Source organism: Salvelinus alpinus, chromosome 10 (genome assembly GCF_045679555.1).
Source record: "Salvelinus alpinus chromosome 10, SLU_Salpinus.1, whole genome shotgun sequence".
Classification (NCBI taxonomy): domain Eukaryota; kingdom Metazoa; phylum Chordata; class Actinopteri; order Salmoniformes; family Salmonidae; genus Salvelinus; species Salvelinus alpinus.
The window spans coordinates 56,228,199-56,246,554 of NC_092095.1; the positions used below are offsets into that span (position 1 = coordinate 56,228,199).

At 41.4% G+C, this 18,356-nt stretch overlaps 1 protein-coding gene across 2 annotated transcripts; it reads left to right on the plus strand.

Annotated features, from left to right (window-relative positions):
• Nucleotides 1–10,537: 10,537 nt before the first annotated feature.
• On the plus strand, nucleotides 10,538–17,545 carry LOC139532315 (zinc finger protein 436-like). Of its 2 annotated transcripts, XM_071329773.1 has the most exons (3): nucleotides 10,538–10,870; nucleotides 11,933–12,183; nucleotides 13,756–17,545. In XM_071329773.1, exons 2-3 carry the CDS (start codon nucleotides 12,181–12,183, stop codon nucleotides 15,469–15,471), a joined length of 1,719 nt encoding a protein of 572 aa, XP_071185874.1. In that variant the 5' UTR covers nucleotides 10,538–10,870; nucleotides 11,933–12,180; the 3' UTR covers nucleotides 15,472–17,545. The 2 variants fall into 2 exon arrangements, with proteins under 2 accessions (XP_071185874.1, XP_071185872.1); XM_071329771.1 differs by lacking the exon at nucleotides 11,933–12,183.
• The last annotated feature ends 811 nt before the right edge of the window (nucleotides 17,546–18,356 follow it).

Sequence of the window (18,356 nt, forward strand, 5' to 3'; positions counted from 1 at the left end):
TAAACATAATTAAAGAAAGTTAGCAGACCTTGCTTTTTATTTATCCTGATACCGGATGTGATACACGCAGCGTTCACACTATAGCAAGCGGCAACGGTGAGAGACTTGTTTCTGGAAAGGTGGCTTTTTAACATGCATGAAACCATGGCTTTTACGGTTGCAGAAGTCAACAAATGAGAGCACCTGAGGAATGGGAGTGGAGCTAGGCACTGCAGGGCCTGGATTAACCTCTACATCGCTAGAGGAACAGAGGAGGAGTAGGTTAAGGGTACGGCTAAAGGCTATAAGAACTGGTTGTCTAGTGCCTTCGGAACAAGAGAGTAAAAGGACCAGGCTTCTGGGCACGGTAGAATAGATTCAAGGCATAATGTACAGACAAAGGCATGGTAGGATGTGAATACAGTGGAGGTAAACCTAGGCATTGAGTGACGATGAGAGAGATATTGTCTCTAGAAACATCATTTAAACCAGTTGAGGTCACCGCATGTGTGGGAGGTGGAACTAAAGGGTTAACTAAGTCATATTGAGCAGGGCTAGAGGCTCTACAGTGAAGTAAGGCAATAATTACTTACCAAAACAGCAATGGACAAGGCACATTGACATTATGGAGAGGCATGCGTAGCCGAGTGATCATAGGCGTCCAGTGAGTAGCTCGGCGGGCCGGAGACACGGCGATTCAGACAGCTAGCGGGCCGGGGCTAGCAAGCTAGCAGAAGGGCCTTAGAGGGACGTCTCCACGGAAGAAGGGAACATCTTGGGTGCACACTGATAAGCCCTGGAAAGAATATGTTCATTTGGCAGACTTGTTCATATAAAAGGGGACTTGTTGATAAAAAGGGCCTGAGAACAAAGTCAATATTCAGACGACTAGGGGTCAGTGTTAATAGATAAGAAATACAGTAGGTCTCCCTCAATAGTAGGGTCTCCTCTCCTTGGTAGTGTAATATGCTCGATAACTGTGTATTTCAGAGAGGAGATAGGATGGTTAGCTTCAACAAAGTGAGCTGCTACCTGGTAGCCAGTGTTCTTCCACCTGATTGCGCTGCAGTGTTCAGCTATGCATGGTTTTAATTGTCTTTTCAATTGTCCTACGTAAACTATTCCACAGGTGATGAGATAGATTACTCCTTTTGTCTTACATGAAATTACATCGCTAACAGGGATTTTTTGACCTGTGTGTGGGTGTCTGAAGAAGGATGTTTTTCGTAGTACTGTTGCACTATGCACATGAGCCACATTTGTAATTCCCATTTTGAATGGGTGCCAAGAGTGTCTGAGTGGGCTCAAGGGGCAGGTCAGATCTTACTAGGCTGTCACCAATACTACGGCCACGCTTGTTGACCACTAGTGGAGGTTTCTTAAAGGGGTGTGTGATGTTTTGGTCTGATTACAGAATATGCCAGTCACAGGTGGTTGGTGGCACCTTAATTGGGGAAAACAGGCTCGTGGTAGTCGCTGGAGCAGAATAAGTGTAATGGTATCAAATACATCCAACATGGTTTCCATGTGTTTGATGCCATGCCATTAGTTCATTCCAGCCATTATTATGACTGTTCCTCCCCTCAGCAGCCTCCCCTGATGCCAGTGCTTTTTCAGGATTGCTCTCATTTTCTCTGAACACTTGGTATACTTCATGCAGAAGACTGCTGCGTTGGTTTTCTTCTTTGGTTTAGTTTGAGCAGTTCCTCTCTTAGTGTTTGGGATATTTTTATCATTGCATCATCAAGAGTTCGTTTTGAATTTGTCTGTCATTTTCTTAGCATTGGTGTCAAAATATGACCGTTGGGCACAGATGCATTTAATCCTCCACAACTGGCCATATGATAAACCATTCTTGAGGGGAAGAGGATGCATACTGTCCGCACGTAGCAGGCTGTTGCGGTCTCTGGGCTTTGTGTATAAGTCTGTGTGTAATGCATCATTCTCTTTAATGATCCAACTCTCTTGGCTAAGACTTGAGGAGAGACTGACTGCATTACTTCTTATTTTTTATAAGAAATATTAATGTGTTGAAAATCCCAAATCGTTTGCATAGTCAATTTACACACAGCTCTGACACACACACGTACCCCACCAGCCATGCCACCAGGGGTCTTTTCACAGTCCCTAAATCTAGAACAAATTCAAGAAAGTGTACAGTATTATGTAGAGACATTGCATGGAACTCCGTTCCATCTCATATTGCTCAAATGAACAGCAAACCTGGTTTAAAAAAACAGATAAAGCAGCACCTCACGACACAACGCCTCTCCCCTATTTGACCTTGATAATTTGTGTGTATGCACTGATATGTAGACTACGTGTGCCTTTTAAAGAATGTATGCAGTTCTGTCCTTTAGCTGTTCTAGTCTATTAATGTTCTGTATTATGTCATGTTTCATGTTCTGTGTGGACCCCTGGAAGAGTAGCTGCTGCTATCGCAACATTTAATGGGGATCCAAATAAAAATGTATTAAATAACTTCCTTCCCAGAGCACAAAGACATCTTTCTCTTCCATAGGAGGATTTTAGACAGGAGGGGGTGTGTCTCTGTTTTGTAAATGAGTGCTTCCTCAAATTGTCCCACATACAGATTCACATAGTTAGGAGCAAAGGGGAGCCCATGGCCACACCCCGAATTTGGAGGAAAAAGTCTGACTCAAAGACAAAGTAGTTGTTGGATAATATCAGTTCAGTCAGTTGCAGGATGCATTCATTGGATGGAGCAAGGGTAGGGTCTCTCAGCTGGAGAGGTGTTGCAGTGCCCACAAGCCGTCCATGTGTAGGATGTTAGTGTACAAACTCTCTACATCATAAGTGGCCAGCAGGGTGCCTTTTGGTATCCTACCTAGGCCCGCTATCAATGAGATCATGTGACTGGTGTCTTTGTCATAAGATGGGAGATTCACAACCATCGGTTTGATGTGGTAGTCCACAAAAATGCAATTCCTTCTCCTTTGTCACATTTTTTTCATGATAATTGAGCGATCTGATTCTAAATCCGATTCTAAGTCTACTCAGGTTATCATAGGATTTGTGATTCTGGTTGTCTTTCAGGAGGTCACCAACATCACTTTCAACAATCCTGCAGAAGGTTTATATGATACTAACTGATGGTGGGGTTTACTAACATCTGTCTGAGTTTACTGAACTAAAATCCACAAATAGCAGTTGAGCATAGGCCTTGGGGTTCTCCAGATGTTGCGGGATGTGATGCACTATAATGAGGATTGCATCATCAGTGCCACATCGGAGCTAATTTTTTCACCGAGTTCCCAGTTGACTTGAATGCCCAGAAGTCAAACATCTGAGATTTTCGAGTTGTGATGGGGTTTCAAGAGAACTCGGAAACTCGGATCCTCTGAATTAAAAATGGTGTAAGTTTTTTTGCATAGAACGTCCTACAGGTTGATTTTGATACATTCCAATTCGGAAACTGGAGCTTATCTTTCTATGAGTTTCCATGTCAAAAATATCTGTGTTTCCGAGTTCCGAGTTGTCTTGAACACGGCACAACTTCCGAGTTGTCTTGAACACATCATATACGCTATGCAAGTGACACATCATTTTCCAGGAAGTAGCCTTGTAGGTTTTATTCTATTGTAGGCTTTTTGAATGGTCTTCAGCGTAAAAAATAAAATAAAAGGCATCTGGCAGAAGTAAATTAATTCACAAACACAAATATAATTTTATATATACAGTATATATACAAAAGTATGTGGACACTACTTCAAATTTGTGGATTTGGCTATTTCAGCCACACCTGTTGCTGACAGGTGCATAAAATCGTGCATATAGCCATACAATTTCCATAGACAAACTTTGGCAGAATATCCTTTGTGAAGAGCTCAGTAACTTTCAACGTGGCACTGTCATAGGATGCCACCTTTCCAAGAAGTCAGTTTGTAAAATTTCTGCCCTGTTAGCGCTGCCACTGTTAACTGTAAGTGCTCTTATTGTGGTTTGTCGAGATCGGTGTGGAAGAACTTGACTGGCCTGCAGAGAACCCTGACCTCAACCCCATCGAACACCTTTGGGATGAACTGGAACACCGACTGAGAGCCAGGCCTAATCGCCCAACATCAGTGTTCGACCTCACTAATGCTCTTGTGGCTGAGTTGAAGCAAGTCCCCGCAGCAATGTTCCAACATCTAGTGGAAAGCCTTCCCAGAAGAGTGGAGTCTGTTATAGCAGCAAAAGGGGAACCAACTCCATATTAATGCCCATGATTTTGGAATGAGATGTTCGACAAGCAGCTGTCCACATACTTTTGGTGATGTAGTGTACACACCATATACACACTCACACACACTACATTGACACGCCCACACAAAACCCACACACATTCACTACATACATACACACACACACATGCATACCGACACAACATAAACACACACACACATACATTCACACACACACACACTTTTACAGTCATTGTTTGTTGCTGCTACTCTGTTCTTTATTCTACTCTTATTATCTATCCTGATGCCTTTTAAACTTTACCCTGCCTTCATATACATATATGTCTCAAATATCTCATACCACTGCACACTGATCTGGTACTGGTACTCCCTGTATATAGCTCCACGTTGTTCTGGTACTGGTACTTCCTGTATATAGCTCCACATTGATCTTGTACTGGTACTTCCTGTATATAGCTCCATTCTTGTGTATTTTATTTAATTCCTCTTATATTACTATTTGTATTTATTTTTTGAATGATTTTTTTTTACTCTGCTTCATTGGGAAGTGCTCGTAAGCAAGCATTTCACAGTAAAGTGGCCTCACCAATCAGAGCGCTGATGTTACACCAGTTGTATTCGGCACATGTGACAAATAAGATTTGATTTGGGTGAATGGAAAGCGAATCAGCTAATTGGGCAAATTTGTTACCACTCAAGACCGTTTTGCGTGGCTCATTAGGCTGCACGATGAGTCGATTGTTGACAACTAGCATTTTAGCTAGTGTTTTTTAGACTACATATGTCAAGGTGTAGGGCATTCAAGGAGTTGGTATGATGGGAATCATTGATGTCATCAGCTTCTCCCCTTGCTTGAGGAACAATAGAGGAGCAATAGAGAAGAAAAGAGGAAAGGCCCACCCCTCCCATGACATACCTGGACCACCTATTGATATGTGCCTTTTGTTAAGTAAATGAGGTGAAAAGGATAATGGGATGCCACTTTAAGCTGACCCATGGTGCACTGGGCTATGGCCAATATAATGCCTGAGATAAGCCTTTTTTATATGGAGGCAGGGCTAGCTCGAGCCTTTTGGGGGCCCAAAGCGAGATTTGGTTAGAGGGCCCCCTACCTCATGGCAAAACATTTTAGTGGACCCCCTCTTGATGGTGGAGATTTTTTTTTTAAATAGTTAATTTCCTGCAATTCCGCAATTCAAATGTTGCAATTTTATAAAAATTATTTATTAAACTATACTAATTTTGCCATGGGCAGAGATTTTTTTGTGTTGCAGGTTTACACCTAATTTCCTGCAATTCTACCCATTTATCCATGGGGTGGAGAGACATTTTTTCAGTTTTAAATTTAATTTCCTACAATTCTACATATTTTGCCATGACTTATGCCATGTTTATATCACATCTGAGTGAGAATGAGTAACAAAATCAATTGGGAACCATTGGAGGTCAGGGCCCCTGGGCACGTGCTCGGTCGGTATTTGCGCATGATCACCACAAGTTTAGATACCTGGCTAGACTAACTACATGTCAAGAAATTGACATGGCTAATTGTCAGCTAATTGAAAGACTGACAAAACAAGAGAAAAACTGCTGACGCACAACCAGATTTGGTCCCACCTGATCTCACCTGTTTTCAATTATTGGGCTTGTTCGACATTGCAGGTGACTGCCGACTGACTGGTCTACAAATCACCTTGCACCATAAATAACTACTCCTTATTAATTGTAGATCAGTCAGCCACCATATACCCACAATGCATCATGGATTTGATGCTGTCGAACATGGCCATTGAGGACATGTATTTCCATTGTTAGAGCGGTCACTCTGCTATCTTGTCAATATAATAGATTATCTATGGTCTAACCAAACAGAGTGCTGATGTTACACCCATCACTGCTGATCCACCCACTGTTTTTGCAACGCCCACTTTCAGACACTCCTAGAAGAGTGGATTTAGAGCAGCCAAATTATTAAAGACGACGTTACACATGCCGTAGCACGAGCGTAGCCGGTTTGTCTTCTACCAAAACCATTGGGCGCGTTCGAGCGGATCACTTTTTTGTCAAGACGTTGACCAACGTTGGTTACAGCCTTTCAAAGTGTGTTGTATTATGGGTATCCAAATTGTCCGACTTGTGACTACATGTTGACTGCGTGACCTTTACAACAAATCAAAGTTTATTTGTCACGTGTGCTGAATACAACAGGTGTAGACTTTACAGTGAAATGATTACTTACAGGCTTTAACCAACAGTGCAAAAAAGGTATTAGGTGGACAATAGCCATGTGATCAACAACCACGTGATCAAGGTCATGAACTTTTGACTGCAGTCGATTGGACATTCCTGCAGTTGCTCTTCACCAACTGCAACTTGAAGTCATGACCATAGAGATGGAAAGAGGCCTCATCGTTGTATCCGTGCCATTATGGCATCTGTGATAGCATGGGCAGCACCATTGAGGCTATCTTCATTTTGAAGAAGTTTGGCTAATCCCTCCTGATGACCCGGTTGGACATGACTCCAACAGTTGGAAGTTGATTACATTAAAATGGTGGAAGCCCTCAATGGCGAAGCCCATGCCAATATGGCCTTTTGGCCACTAGAGGCCTCTATTATTCTCTATGGTCGGAACCAAAGCATTGTGAGAGACAACCTTCTGTTCTTTTGGAAGCGAAAGGCACTACATGTTCATAAATGGTTGATGTCCCACCTATCATTGGTTATTATCAATGCATGTGTACTATTTATAGCTTAAATACATATTTATCCTTATATCCTTACAATCTAATTACATTCTGTATACATCTGGCTCTTCTTTGGACACTGTAACAAACCTCCAAACGAGCTTCAATGCCATACAACTCTTATTCCGTGGCCTCCAACTGCTCTTAAATGCTAGTAAAACTAAATGCATGCTCTTCAACCGATCGCTGCCCGCACCAGCCTGCTCGACTAGCATCACTACTCTGGACGGTTCTGACTTAGAATATGTGGACAACTACAAATACCTAGGTGTCTGGTTAGACACTAAAGTCTCCTTCCAGACTCACATTAAGCAACTCCAATCCAAAATTAAATCAAGAATTGGCTTCCTATTTCACAACAAAGCCTCCTTCACTCATGCTGCCAAACATACCCTTGTAAAACTGACTATCCTACTGATCCTTGACTCGGCGATGTCATTTACAAAATAGCCTCCAACACTCTACTCAGCAAATTGGATGAAGTCTATCACAGTGCCATCCGTTTTGTCACCAAAGCCCCATATACTACCCACCACTGCGACCTGTATGCTCTCGTTGGCTGACCCTCGCTACATATTAGTCGCCAAATCCACTGGCTCCAGATCATCTATAAGTCTTTGCTAGGTAAAGCCCCGCCTTATCTCAGCTCACTGGTCACCATAGCAACACCCACCCGTAGCACGCGCTCCAGCAGGTATATTTCACTGGTCATCCCCAAAGCCAACATTTTCTTTGGCCGCCTTTCCTTCCAGTTCTTTGCTGCCAATGACTGTGTTGGGGTAGGTTCCTTGTTCCTTGTCAATCATTGGCTTATTGGTGAAATTAGCGATCAGCTGTTAGAGCAGCTAACCGATCACTGCACCTGTACACAGCCCATCTGTAAATAGCCCACCCAACTCCCTCATCCCCATATTGTTATTTATGTTTGCTCTTTTGCACCTCAGTATCTCTACTTGCACATCATAATCTGCACGTCTATCACTCCAGTGTTAATGCTAAATTTGAATTATTTTGCCACTATGGCATATTTATTGCTTTACCTCCCTAATCTTACTACATTTGCACACACTGTATATAGATTTTTATATTGTGTTATTGACTGTACGTCTGTTTATTTCATGTGTAACTCTGTGTTGTTTTTATCGCACTGCTTTGCTTTATCTTGGCCAGGTCGCAGTTGTAAATGAGAACTTGTTTTCAACTGACCTACCTGGTTAAATAACGGTGAAATAAAATAAAATAGGCCTACATGTGGTGACACAGTAGGCTACAACCCCACAGGTTGAAACTCCTGGACAGCAGTTGTGGGTATCCTAATTGTCCATTCCATTTAGTCCTGTCTTGATTTTAGGATATATTGTTTGTTAAAAAAAACGATTTGATTGGGCGCCATTTAAGTTACGCCATTTGATCAAAAACCAGCATGATGTAAAACGTGTCGGGCTCATTATATTGTCATACATTTTATCTCAAGCCTACAGAAGGCTACAGAAAAGGCCACATTACTATTTCTACCATATGCTATATCCAGGGGTGAAATAAGAATGTATTTCTTCCCGGTACGGGACCAAGCGTGTTCACCGGTATGTGTTATGGTCCTATTCGTAGAATTATATATACATTCCCTATTAATTCAATAGGATCTATGTAGGCCTAGGTTTACAGATTTAAAAAAAATATGACCTTTTATTGTTGCATAAACACAACCAGTCAAGAAGTTTTCATCTGATTATCAAACAATCACTTCCAGGGGCTCCTTCATAGGCTACCTGCATATTTCCAGCCTCAGAACAGTGGTGAATGGAAAGAGACTTCTGTTACACAAAACACCAAAAAGTGTAATGACAAATTTGGCTATCGTTATTAGGGCATACTTTATGCGTCCACTGGCGCGTTTTGGTGTCCGCCACTCATCTCTACCTTGGCAAAATGTCACAGTTCGTATAACCACATCGCATTTGAGTGTAGGCTACACCACCCGTTTTCAAGTCCATTAGCTCATTTTCATGTCTCTGCCATGCGGTAACCGGTAATGATAAAAAGTGATGTAATGGCCTAAAGTTTTCTTTACATGTTGCTTCAATTATTGTGAATGGCTCATGTTTTACCCTAGCTATATCTGCTACATGTTAGATTTTTTGGGGGACGGAACGTTGGTGGAGCGACGCAGCGATTCATCGCTCCAACAGAACCCTGGAGAGGAGCGCTACTGCGCTGGGAATGTACAAGCGAAATATTTTGCTCACCTGCCTTTGACAAAGTGGGCACTGCTTATCACAGGGCGGCATCAGCGATCACCTATACTGAACAAAAATATAAACGCAACATACAACAATTTCCAAGATGTTACAGTTCATATAAGGAATTCAGTCAATTGAAATCAATGTATCTATGGATTTCACATGACTGGGAATACAGAAATGCATCTGTTGGTCAGATAACTTTTAAAGAAAATGGGCCTCACAATGGGCCTCAGGATCTCTTCACAGTATCTCTGCATTCAAATTGCCATCGATGAAATGCAATTGTGTTCGTTGTCTGTAGTTTATGCCTGCACATACCATAACCCCACTGCAACCATAGGGAAGCAAACCGCTCACCCACATGACGCCATTCACGTGGTCTGCAATTGTGATGGCAGTTGGAGTACTGCTAAATTCTCTAAAATGACTTTGGAGGCAACTTATGGTAGAGAAATTAACATTCAATTATCTGGCAACAGCTCTGGTGGACATTCCTGCAGTCAGCATGCCAATTGCAGGCTCTCTCAAAACTTGAGACATTTGTGGCATTGTGTTGTGACAAAACTGCACATTTTAGAGTTGCCTTTTATACCCAGCAGAAGGTGCACCTGTGTAATGAACATGCTGAATCAGCTTCTTGATATACCACACCTGTCAGGTGGATGGATTATCTTGGCAAAAGAGAAACGCTCACTAACAGGGATGTAAACAAAATTGTGCACAAAATTCAAGAGAAATAAGCTTTTTGTGCACATGGAACATTTCTGGGATCTTTTATTTAAATTCATGAAACCAATACTTTACAAGTTGCGTTTATATTTTTGTTGTGTAAAAAGCACATATGTTCACTGGTTGAGATAAATTGTTATTGTTTTTGGGCAGAATTTTGTGAGGTTTTGTGTGTTGTTGGAGATGTGTCTTGGTCAGTTCAGCTCAGCAAATTCTTCCCTCATCAATCTGCAGGTTGCATGAGTCTCTGGCCCTGAGGGTGGGGGATCTTGAGTAGTAGATCTGTGCCAGCACAGAGGGATAGGTCAATGAGTGACATACTTCAGTAAGGTTGGCTTCTTAGCAATGCTTATCATTGATCAACTTATCAACTGTACCTCACAGAAAATATATGTTGTGGTGGCAGCTGCAGAGAAGTACTTGGGTGTATGAGATTTGACTTCAGAAGAGTTACAGGGTGTGTTGAGTAGTAGTGTCTGGTCTTTCCAGGCCGTTGGCATGGTGCAGGAGCCGATAGGGTTAAAGTAGTGGAGTGGGGTAGTGTTTTTTTAACGAGTGTAGGGTTAGTTGGAATGGTTTACCCCAACCCCCATTTTGTATCACAAAGTATAATGGAGTTATACTATAGTCCAGTTGGCGGCGATAATGCAACATATTGGAAGCCAACCGCCGTTAAACCCCACCGAAGAAAAATAAGAAACTGCTCAGCGATTTCGACGCATGCCTCGGAGCTCGATATCAAACGCAACATCACTAATCAAATGTAGCGAAAAGCTTAAATTGCTAGCAGCAAAATAAGACAACCCTGTTGTGTATAGAATAGCACAAAATACTTCGTTGGTTTTACCCGCAACCCTTCTGGTGCGATACAAAACACACAGAGAAAATGGCGGAACATCAGAAGGAGGCAGGACTGCCCGAAACCATTCGGGAGAACCGAGATGAAGAGGAGCCGGCTAATTCAAAGGTATCATAATGGCTCTGAGACTCCGATTTTCACTTTGAAAGAACAGAGTTGCTGGATCAGACTTTTTTCTGGATCTTTAGTCCGGTAATGGCTAGAAGGAATCCAACTTTTGTAAAATGAACGTCAGATTTGACTTTTCGTAGTAGGTTAGGATAATTAACGTAACAGATTAGGGTTAGCTAAAATGCCAAAAATTATACTTTTGATGTTCATTTGACTAGTCCCTTTAGTCCGGAAAATTACAGATCCGAAGCTTCTGCGCATGTTGTATCACTTTCTACGCAGGTGTATATTTTCTATGCACAGTTAACAGGCTACTCAGGCGAATGGTGCTCGTTTAATAAAGTTAGATCAAAGCTGAACGTCTGCAAGATTACATAATGATCACAGTATTCTACAGAACCGAATATAATAGGATAGAACAAAGTTACTGGTCTTACATTAACATTACACTATGCTATTATTTGGTTGTGTTATGTAGAATTCCTGATTTATAATGTGATCTTGCAGACATTGATTGAGCTTTGATCTAACTTTTATTAACGGAGTACCATTCGCTTGAGTAGCCTGTTGTCTATGGGTGAAGGAGAATAATACACATGCGCAGACGAGCGGATATAGTGATTTGGAGGCCCCAGTCAGAGGCCAGTCTAAAGAAATGCGTATTGTATTCCCCTAGAGTCTAAGGTTCCAGGGCTGGATTTCTACTAAGCTAACATATGGAATTGTTTTACGATGGTCATACCAAGGATCATTTAGCAATTTGATTTAGAATTTTAGGACCCCAGTAGGTATAAAAAAAAGTATTTGACAAAACATTGATTTTGGCCTTACTGCTACTAGACCATAGAAATGCATTGAATAACAGATTCATACATGTAAAAACAGATATTAAAAAATGTAATCAAAAGGAAGTATGTTTTGGTGTCTGTCCTATATCTGAGAGATATAAGAAAAGAGAGATATAAAAAAATTCCATTAGAATTGCCTGTATACCTTTTTACATGGAAATGCCCTATTCTCTTCCATTCAACTTTTGGCCCGGTACTGGGTTACCTTCAGACGAGTCCTGTGACAACGTTGGGACGCTACAGAAGCTTTCGTGAAAATACAGATTTTTCAGGATGTCTCTTGGTCTGACAAACTCCGCTGTATCTCGGCGTCCTTCCACCGCAGATGCGGAAGGCTGACATCGGCAGATTTGGTGGATTGAGATGCAGCCCATGTTAAAAATAGGTATCTTTAGCTTATGCCCAGCTCATGAGGCCCCTTGATGACATGAGGCCTGGGGAAATTGCCTCTTCTGCCTGATGGTAAGTCTGCCAGTGTGTACAGAATGTGATCTGCACATGTGCAGAAGCTTCTGCAAGCTCCGGATCTGTTCCTTTTCAGACTAAAGATCCCGAAAAAGTCGGATCCGCAGCCACAGCCTTAAAAGTATGCCAAACAAAAGCCATTGATTGCAAAGTTAAACAAACCATACAACTCCATGCACATCACAATGATTACTTTCAACAATTTCCACAGAAAATTTGACAAAAACACATTTACTCAAAGACAGTGCAGATGTAAAGTTTCAAAACAGAATGACGGTAAAATTGTACTTTTTCCAAAAACTCTAAAATATCTTCTCCGAATTAAGATCAAAAAATTTCTGCAGAAAGAATTGGTTGTTGGCTATGATATTACGCCTCGAGTTTCATTTATTTTATTTTAGTTATTGAATTACAGTAAGTAATTAACATCCGGTAACATAATGATGGTAACAGAATGACATCATGGGTCCCTGATCTGTACTATACAGAAATCCATAATTATGAATGTCATTTTCTTCATGTTGATGTATCCTGAATAGACACAAAGGTAGAAAAATGTAATATCTTCCTTTGTATGTTTGGGTATTATGCCTATTCTACAGACTGGCTATTATTCTAATGAGGTCGCCAAACAAGACCACATTTCGTTTGTCCGGACCTAACCTAATATGTACCAATCACAGACGTCTGTTTCACAAGTTTGGACATCACTGTACAGCACAGTAGAGTACACTTCAGTACATCATAAACATACAGTACAGTGTCGGTCGTTCCTCAGTGGGTGAAAGGGCTGGTTACAGTAAATGGAAAGAGGGGGCTTATGGGTAGGTGTCAGTAAGAGCCAGGAGAGGTGACATTAACTGGAGAGAGAGAGAAGAGACTGGGAAAGAGAGGGCGGGTTTGTCCAGACGGTTTTCACACTTGCACCATGTGACAGAAAGTGAATGAAAAACAGTATTCTGGTGGAAGGGAGGACAGTAGCAGGTGACCTAACTGTGGTTTGTGACTACTATAAATTCCCATTGCAGCCAGTTAAGTTGCAGTCATTCTGTTATAATTTTGGGGTCATTCTGTGCCTTAATTTAAAACAAATATAGGCTCTTAGCTTTCATTTGACACCAAATTCAATGTGCTCCTGTGAAATTAACATGCTAGTGCACATGGGGCTTCAATATGATATAGCAATCAATATGCTATATCATGGGGATCTCTAGGCCTAATGACAAACAAATCATCATTATCATGTTGGTACTGCTAGGTATTTCAAATTAGAACTACCTTCTACTGTAAAAATGACTGTAAAAATGACTTAATTTATTTGTTTAGCTATTTAATTTATTTGTTTAGCTATTTATTGTAAGGTGAATGCACCAATTTGTAAGTCGCTCTGGATAAGAGCGTCTGCTAAATGACTTAAATGTAAATGTAAATTGTATATGCTATCTATTCTAATTTGGACTTTAATCATAATGAAACGTAGGCTATATTATCTATTACAAAATTATGTTGTTTTAGAAAACAGAGATGATAGGCGTACTAGTAATTATGCTATTTTAAATGTATTTCCAGGCAGAGGAGATGGTCACCTCAGAAGACCTGCAAGATGACAACCTGATCGAGCAGGAACACTTCCACAGTTCTAATAATGAACAGCAAGATGGACATTTGGCAGTTAGGAGGAATGTAATATTAGAACGAACAAAATTCAACCAAAGACAACAGGAAGCAGGAGAGACAGCTGATGATTTTATCTCTGCACTTCATTGTTTGTCACAACATTGCGGTTATGGAGATCTGCTCAGTGAGAAAATAAGAAACAGGCTTGTCATGGGCTTACGTGACAAAAAACTTGCCGAGCAATTACAAATGGACCCAGAAATAACACTGGACAAAGCTGTCACACGCATTCGTCAAAAGCAACAGGACCTGCCAGAGAATAACTTCAAAGCTACCAGTAATGCGGCAAATGTAGACAGTGTGCTTTCACATAGCAAACATCAATGCCCAGCCAATACCCAGTGCCAATCAGAGAAGAATCAAAACTCAGAAAGACCACAACAACCCCAAACAACGCAGGAGAATGGAGAGGAGCCCCAAGATACTGATGACTTCATTGAGGGTTTCAGACCTGGAGGAGAGAAGTCTCACTACTGCGCCTACTGCGGTCAGAACTTTCAAAAAGTAAGGGATCTTATAAGACACCATCGAACACATACAGGAGTGAAAGAAATGTTCTGCCCTGATTGTGGGAAAGGCTTTACCCGCTCTGATAATCTGAAAAGGCATCAGAGGACACATAAGAAAGGGGGTGATTGTCTTTACTGTGATAAAAGCTTTTCTGAACCGGGAGAACTAAAAATACACATGGAAGTACATAGTCAAGAAAGGCCATACCTTTGCCCTGACTGTGGGAAGCAATTCAAACAGTTATGGGTGTTGAAAAATCACCAGCGAAAACATACAGAGAAGATCTCACCACAGGAAAGGCATCACTACTGCTCCGACTGTGGAAAGAGCTTTACACGAAGGCATAGTCTTAGAAGACATCAGCAAGAAACGCATACAGATGAAAAGCCGTACCACTGCTCTAATTGCGAGAAAAGTTTTGCGGGACGTGAGAGACTTAAGAAACATCAACTAACACACAAGGAAAAGAAACATAAACATTACCGCTGTTCAAGGTGTGATAAAAGATTTCCTGACATGGCAAAACTAAGATCACACCTTCCAGTACATTCTGTAGACCTGGCACTCCACTGCTCGGACTGTGGAAAGTGTTTCTTAAACAAGACAAAGTTTGAAAGACACCTAAGAATACACACTGCAAGTGGAAAAAAGCCATTCCTCTGCACTGACTGCGGGGATGGTTTTACAACTCTACGACGGTTGGAAGAGCACCAGCGAACACACACCGGAGAGAAACCGTACCACTGCACTGAATGCGGGAAGCGTTTTGCACGTGAATGGACATTAAAGAGTCACAAGCAAGTGCACAAGTTAAAACACTCTGGAGAAAGAGCAGCCTATCCTTGCTCTGAATGTGGAAAGTCCTTCTCCCGTTCACGTGATGTGATGACTCATGTGAGAAGGGTGCATAACAAAGAGAGACCTTTCCAGTGCTTCTGCTGTGAAAAACGTTTCTTCCAAAAGAACTTCCTTACAGTACACATGAGAATTCACACTGGAGAGAAACCCTACCAGTGCTCAGATTGTGGACAAAGCTTCTCCCAAATTGGTGACCGAAAACGCCACCAGAAGAGGCAACACTCTAAAGAGGAGACTTGACCTCTATACAACAGTGTGGAAGTCCCCCTAATTTGGGAAAAAGTCAATGACTCCGCCCTCCTCGTGAACTGGAAACCGATGAGTGGTCGCCATATGTAGAAGATTGCCTCCTTTGTCAGAGGAACATCAGGGAAGAATCTCAATTGCATACTCCTCGCATCCCCTCGCCTCCTTCTCAAAACCCATTGGAGGAGAAGGTCATAGGGGAGGGACCTCTGGCTTTCTCATCCAATGGGTTTTGAGAAGGAGTCGATGAGAGGGAACGCGAGGAGTATGCAATTGAGATTCTCCCACTGTGTATCCTACAGGCTCCCGATCACAAAACTAATATTTTATCTATAAAATGTCTGGAACAACCAGCTAAACTTGTTTTTACCACTTTACATATATTTTGGGATTCGTCCTCTGTAAGCATCATTTGTTTGATGACGTGCAAGTGGAGTAGGATAGTAATTTCATACATGCTATGGTTTGTTTTCACATTTCCTTTCACTGATTACTTTTGACCTTTTTCAAAAGGAGGCGAGGAGAGTTTGCGAAACCAATTGAGAATCTCCCACAGAGACCCTCAATAAGAAAGGACTACAACAGTAAAACAAACATACAATATTGTCATAGCATCAGTCTTTATTGTTGTTTTTTTTGGTCAACTTTGTCAAACAATTATTTGAATATTTTGTATCAAAAGTAAACTATTTTTATTAATTTTTATTTGATCACACTTGTAGTTTCCACCCGGCAAATTTGTATTTGTTAATCCAAAATGATTTGTTGTGGGTGCAGCATGTAATAACCGCAGTCTGCAGATATACATTATTGAGGCGTTTGGGTAGCCAGGCAATCCATATCAAAGATGATCTATTATATTGACAAGAAAACTGAGTTGACTGTTCTAACAATGATTGAGGCAGGTGAGATCAGGTGGGACCATTCCAATGAGACAGGGGGGGTCACCATTGAGACCAGGGTCTCATTCTCAAGGGATCCCTGTGAACATGAACACACAATTCAGTACAACATAAAGCAAAATAATAACATCAACACAATACAACAAATACAACAAGATTAATCAAAACAAACACTGATCACAATTGATCTAAACTGTCCAATGGTGACCAGCGAGTCCAGCTTCAAGGTGGCCTGAAGGCTAATCCGCCCTATGGGACTCCCAATCACGGCCGGTTGTGATACAGCCTGGAATCGAACCAGGGTCTGTAATGACGCCTCTTGCACTGAGATGCAGTGCCTTAGACCGCTGCGCCATTCGGGAGCCCTCTGCTGCATAAATAATGTAATAGGCCAGGAAGATATGTATACTGTAGCTAAGAAAGTAATACTAAGTGTATGTTTTGTAGTAAGCTGTTAGTAGCCCATGTGCCTCAGCCTAATAATTTGGTATTTTTTCACATCTTGATTTCGCCTACTGTTCTGATTTGGTGATGCACATGTAGCCTATAGCCTATTTTTGCGAAATGTAATCATTGAATATTGTAAGAGCTTTCATTGTCTGCTTATATAGCCCCTTTATTTATCCTACGGCTCTGACTTGATGTACAGGGAGAACGCTGTAAGAACGGCCCATGTTCTGAATTCTGTCGCTGTACATTTCAAAAGTGCTGAACAAATAGTTACATTGACAACGTCCGTCTTAGCTCGCTCATTAACGTCTTAATCGAAATTACGGATTGCCTCTTATCCGCTTGTCTTCCCCTTATGCCATAGTTTCTACATCTCAATTGTCAGTAGAAACCACATTTGTTAAAGCAAGTCAGCCATATCACCTATGTTTTTTTTAAAGGCAGTAAATGAGACTGAAAGAACTGTTTCCCTGCCAGACAAGGCTCCGCTGATAGCCAGGTGTAGCAGTGGTATAGTGCAATTCATGTATTGTTTAATGTTGTGTAGTGGTTTAGCTGGCATGCATCCCACATTTTTTATATTTCTTGGCCACACCAAGATTTACATGCTAAAATCGCCACTGCCCATATCAATAAAGCCACACTGCGGTTTTCCTGCTGTTCAATTGTTTTTTTCAACCCAAATAAATGCCTGTATTATTCAATCATAACTCAAAGTATAATACTGTATCAGTCCATTGTTTTTATTTTTATATTTAAGTATTTCTAGACAAACAATATAAACCACCATAGACATCCTTGTATCCACAGCCTTGTCCATGTGTGAGTGGGTGCATGTTCCAGCCCTGTGTTTATCAGACAGGGGCAGGCTATAGAAAGTGAAACATATGTAGCTACAATCCTTAATTAAAACAATAACAAGGGGCTCACTCCGCTATTATTTTACTTATACTGTGGTGTTATAGTTAAGTAATTACATTTAGCTTTTTCAGAGGATGCGTAACAATCAATGGAAGACGCTGAGCAGAAAAAGTCAGCCAGACGACATGGAGTGCAGAGATGCACAGCCATCTATAGATGGCCAAAAAGGGACATCTTGTACACCATTGAAACAAGCAAAACTACAACCAGGAGGACCACACACCTCACAAAGCCGGCTTAATCACCTTGTATTTGACTTCATAGAGGATGTGCAACCCTTTTCACTAGTAGAGGTGCCTTCATTTCGCAAGCTAGTAGAAGGAATCAGTGGGGAGAAAGGTCATGTGTAGAAAGTCCTTCCTAGCTCGCTCATAAATTTCTTAATCGAAATTACGGATAGCCTCTTATCCGCTCGTCATTCCTTTATGCCATACTTTCTACATCTCAATTATCAGTAGAAACCACATTTGTTTAATAACCTCTACAGGAACTGTATCCACCCCACGGGACGGTGAAGCTAACGTAGGCTAATGTGATTAGCATGAGGTTGTAAGTAACATGACAATTTCCCAGGTTATAGATATATCTGATATGGGCAGAAAGCTT